Source organism: Atta cephalotes (assembly GCF_000143395.1).
Source record: "Atta cephalotes unplaced genomic scaffold scaffold00005, whole genome shotgun sequence".
Classification (NCBI taxonomy): domain Eukaryota; kingdom Metazoa; phylum Arthropoda; class Insecta; order Hymenoptera; family Formicidae; genus Atta; species Atta cephalotes.
The window spans coordinates 7,918,287-7,923,370 of record NW_012130069.1 but is presented as its reverse complement, the minus strand read 5'-3'; the positions used below and the strand labels follow the sequence as shown (position 1 = coordinate 7,923,370).

General features: G+C 32.0%; 1 protein-coding gene across 1 annotated transcript; it reads left to right on the top strand.

Annotated features, from left to right (window-relative positions):
• The first annotated feature begins 324 nt into the window (after positions 1-324).
• Positions 325-696, top strand: LOC105626455. Its single transcript, XM_012207756.1, has one exon. The coding sequence runs from the start codon at positions 334-336 to the stop codon at positions 694-696; it is 363 nt and encodes a 120-aa protein (XP_012063146.1). The 5' UTR covers positions 325-333.
• The last annotated feature ends 4,388 nt before the right edge of the window (positions 697-5,084 follow it).

Sequence of the window (5,084 nt, the reverse complement as noted above, 5' to 3'; positions counted from 1 at the left end):
CGCTACTTCTCTTGATTACTCGAGAATCTGAAACTTGAAAATAAACTAAGAGAAATGATCGTTGTTTTAATGTTAAAACATCGCGATAATTCTTGACTTGCAATAGTTCAAAATTCAAAAATTTAGAAGATATAAATAGACACATAATAGATAACAATTGTTATCTATTCATATCTTTTAAATTTTTAAATATAATATTACGTTATATTTTGAAATATTAGACAATAGATTTTCTAACGTAATACCATATCAAAAATACACAATAACGTATTGAACTTGTTTAATGTTTGTTTAAGGTGACAGTTCTTCGCGCTTTCAAAGAAAGATACAGAAATGAGATTTTATTTCCCTCAACGTTTTCTGAGCGTGCTTCTGCTGCTCGTCGCTTTGACGTGCGCCACACAAGCCAGCAGCCTCCAAGCGAAGCGTTCTGTCTGGAATGATATCGGAAACACATTGAACAACATCGGGCAGACAATCAAGGGTACCATGAAAACCGGAATCGACTCTCTATTCTACCAACATTCGACTGCCGAACCCAAAACGATCCAACCGACCTTGGAATCGAACTGGAATGGAACGACACTATTAGGTCGGAATGAATCGGAAATCTATCGGGAAATCATAGATACTCCTATCAGATGCCCACCTAATCATGTATTAGTAAGAAATCGATGTAGGATCAAGGCTCGTTGACAATAAGATTCATCAGTCAGATAATATCAAGTTTCAGATAATATCGAAGATATCTTTCACATTTTTATCTATCAGTAATTTTAAAATCTTATATTATTATATTATACATAAATTCTAAAATTTTATTGAATTCTCCTTAAATAATAATTTTCCAAAAATATATTATTTTTGAATTAATGTAAATTATATTTATGATTATAATTAATATAACCTACAGAATGTCTACATATCTATTCAGATTGCATAACTCTGAGAAAATTTAATTATTCACAGTAAGTGATATGATTTGACAATTACAGCTTGTCTATTATTAAAGCTTTTAACATGTATTTGTGTAACTATTTCATTTATATTATATCGGTATATGTGTTTGTAGAGCATTAAATAATAACATAATTAAAGGTTTCATAATAATATTAATATCAATTAACATATGTTGGTTAAATAATTATTCATTATTCTATATAATGTTTTGCTAAACTTAAAGCACAAGTAACTACTTTATAGTAGTACGCTTGATATGCTTTATACTGGTATGTTTATCAGATAAATCACGACATCAGTCTTGAATAATAACATAATTATTACACTTTATAAGCGTGGTAATATCATTCACTAACACTCATAAATTAGTAATTAATTTTTTCAACTATACTACTAAAGGAATATTTATCTACTATTTAACGTATTACTACACTCGCGAGATTTGATTCATTTCGAAAATGTTTATTACCGTCTTGTATAATTAAAAATTATATCCATATAGTTTATACGTTTTTCTACTTGCCACTCACGTCCGCATAAATATCATATAAAATCGGGCGGAATCTCGTTGCTGCTGTTTAACGTTTTCTTTTACGATCTCCTATGGGTAATATTTCGCACCCGAGGCCCGCACTAAGTACCCGTTCGATTTCTAAATTACACCTGTCACGAATATAAAACGAGAGTTACAGGGGTGATAGATCAGGCGGTATAATAATGACGCGACGATACATATCGAATTCTTTTTTAATGACTGTATCGCGTGTAAACTGTAAAAACGCGATTGTGGAGGTAGATAAGCGTATACATTTGTAGGATTAATATATCGTTTACTTCCCTGGCCGCGCAAAACGCCGCTGCGCTATTGTTTCCCTTATCTGCCGCATATTTCCTCAATTATCAATTACCAATTATTATGCTCGTGACACGGCTCTTCACGCGCTTCACGAGAAACTATACACTCACACGGCGCTCGCGACTAATACTTACACATATGTATTAAACAACAATTAAACGTGCATTCACGTTTGTAAATAAAAATCAGTTGATGCAATGGATAATATTGTAATAATAGTTTTAGTCGAATATATAATTTGCTCATTTGCTATTATAATTGTAATTTTTGAAATTACATTATTAAAAAATAAATTAAAATGTTAATTAAAAAATATACTTTAAAAGAATATAATTTTATTCCTCTGTAATCAGTTATCACAGTTGCATTTAAAAATTAATTTTATAAAATTTTAATGAATCAAAATATTCAAATTTTTATTTTCTGAAAAACTTGTAGCAAATAAGCGATATTAAATATAAAATTGTTTTTCTAAAATTCTTTCTGAAATATGTAGTAAGAGATAATAGCATCAATTCGAATCGATATATATTATTATGGAATCTTAAATATTTTAAATTTATGTTTGAACAATTTCTTCTTATTGAGATCGATAGACACAAATATTTCACGAAACGACCAACATTATCTTTCAAACATCAGATCGCTTTCGTTATGCTATCGAAATGGTATTTTATCGTTCATTTTACCGGCTTTTCCACCTTCGCTGTAAAACGTACTTTAGTGAAGACAGGGCTCGTTCGGAATGACTGATTCAATTCGCGCTTCATACCACTACGTTTCTTACACAACAAAGCGCTCTCGTGCTCCGCGGTGCTTTCGACTCGTCGCCGTGCGATATGTCGGTGTTGGGAAACTCCATATAAAGTACAGCTGTCGCTGAATGGAACGAGACCTGAATTTGCGTGATCGCTAATTGTGACTGCAATACCTCTTTGTGACCAGCGCGCGCTCCTACACTCTCTACTTGCACACGTATCCGTAGAGAGCCGGCCAGATTTCCTGCTCATTGTCAGAAGTAGACGGCCCTCTCGGCACTTGTTGCTCGCACATCGACATTTGTCTGGCGCACCATTATATTGCGCTGCATTTCACTTCCGACGCCCGCACTCTTTGTTAAGTTAGGCTCGCGCTTCCATGTCGCGCATCGAATCCATGAAATGTGCATCCGCGTGTTTTGTCTTTTCAAGCGAGTCCTAGAAGAGTAACATGCAGCTACTGGAAGAGAAAATCATAAAGGGACATTGTGCTGCAATAACCTTATGCGTACAATCTTTCAACTTCAGGAGTTAAAATAAAAGAAAATCAAAGAACTAGTGTTCAACGAGATAACTTAAAGCGAAGTAGTTTTTTGTATCAAATTTGAATCGTATATTTTTTTATATAAACTCTACGTCTATAAATAATGTAAATAAAATATAATGTTAAAGAAAATAATGTTAAATCTAAATCAATATGTGTAAATTATCTAAACACTGATAATGAGTCAATCTTTTACAGAAATCTAATGACTAATTCATTACTGGAAGACAATAATTAATTGTTTATTTAGAGTTCTAAAAACATTAAATAATAGTATTGTTAATATTAAAAATAAGCAATTAATTACTATCTTTCAGTAAATTGCCAGTGTTAGATTTCTGGAGATAAGAAATGGCACGAAATTATAGTAGCGAAAATCGTTAGATCCTCACAGTTTTACATATGTAAAATCGCAACGAAAAAAAGTATTTTTTTCTTAACATTCCAAGAACATGATGATATTCCGTTATAATTCACCATCACATTTCATCGTGCATTATTCTCGTTGGTATGATAATTCTTTCTTTGCTTCGCTTTACGAGCACCGTCTTTATTGAATTTTTGCGACCGACGACGTTTCTGTATTCGACTTCTGAAAAGAATGTTTCATCGCTACTATTCGAAAAAGTAACTTCGAGCGACTGTTCCTTCCCTCTATTTTTTTTTTATTGCAGCTACTACTTGTTATTGCCGCATGTTCGGATAGATCTCACGACTGGGAATTCTTGGCGAGATGTCTTTTGTGGTAATTTGAAATTCAAATAGAGAGAGAGAGGAGATAACATAATGCTTATAAACGATACGAAAATAAGATGAAATTCAATTTGTGAATTTTTGACAATTTCAAAATTGAAAGCGCAAATGTGTATACAAGTTGAAATCCTCCTTTGTGAATATTGGATATCCTTATCGATAAATTATCAAAGCATATTACAAAATCTACTCTACTTTAATAATTCGCTTTAACGAATAGTCAATTAGAAAGAAATTTCGAGAAACGTTATCATTTATTATAATCTTGTAATATTCCGCAATAATGTAATATCGCAAATCTTGTATTCAATTTTAAAAAACTATTTAAATTGAGATGAATAATAATTCGTTGCTTATTCTCTCTCGCTCTCTTTCTCTCTCTCTCTCTCTCCTCCCCCCCTCCCTTGTGAATATTTTGGAAGTCACAGATAAGTATTAAGATATTTCGGGTCTTATCCTGGATGCTTAGGTAATTTTCCAGACATTACTCATGACTTCGATTAACGGCTGACTCCAAGTATCCAAGTGCAGAATGAAAAGAACATCATTCTTTGATTTAAAAGCAGAAAAAGAATATTATCCTTACAATGTAAAATATTGATTTTTTTTTAAGTACGAAATGCTCACTTTTGTCTTATTTTAGCAATGATACATAATTCATCATAAGAATATAAAAACTTTAATAGAACGACTAGTTCCAGAAATAGTTTTTATTAATCAATTATTTAATCTTTTTTGCGATATTTCCATGAAGTCTTCAAAGTAAGTCTGCAAATTAAAATAAATAATTTTTTTAATAATAATTAATGAAATATAAAAAATACTTGCTGTACACGATTTAGAAAGTTGTCAGATATTCTACATATAATTATTGTTAAGAAAAAAATACAAACTTTTTGCATGGCGAGATCAATGGGTCATTATTCTTACTTTTTGTTCTTTGTTTCATTCATCTGTGGAATTCGCATTTGTAATCTGCGTTGGATGACTACTAATAAGTACGATATCGGAAACTGATAGTAATTAGATCGTTGCAGTCAAAGCTAATAATAATGCACGAATTACTATTCATAAGCCGCGCCATGCTTACAGCATCCAGTTATAGCAATTACGCGTTCAAACGATCGTTTAAAGAGTTGAAAGCCCTCTGAGATATTTACCGTCTCTCCTGTGGAAAAGCAGGATGCATGAATTGCTTCTCTCTCTCTCTCTC

Excerpts from the sequence above, each read along its gene's own strand:
- LOC105626455 (XM_012207756.1), top strand. The coding sequence starts at position 334 with ATGAGATTTTATTTCCCTCAACGTTTTCTGAGCGTGCTTCTGCTGCTC.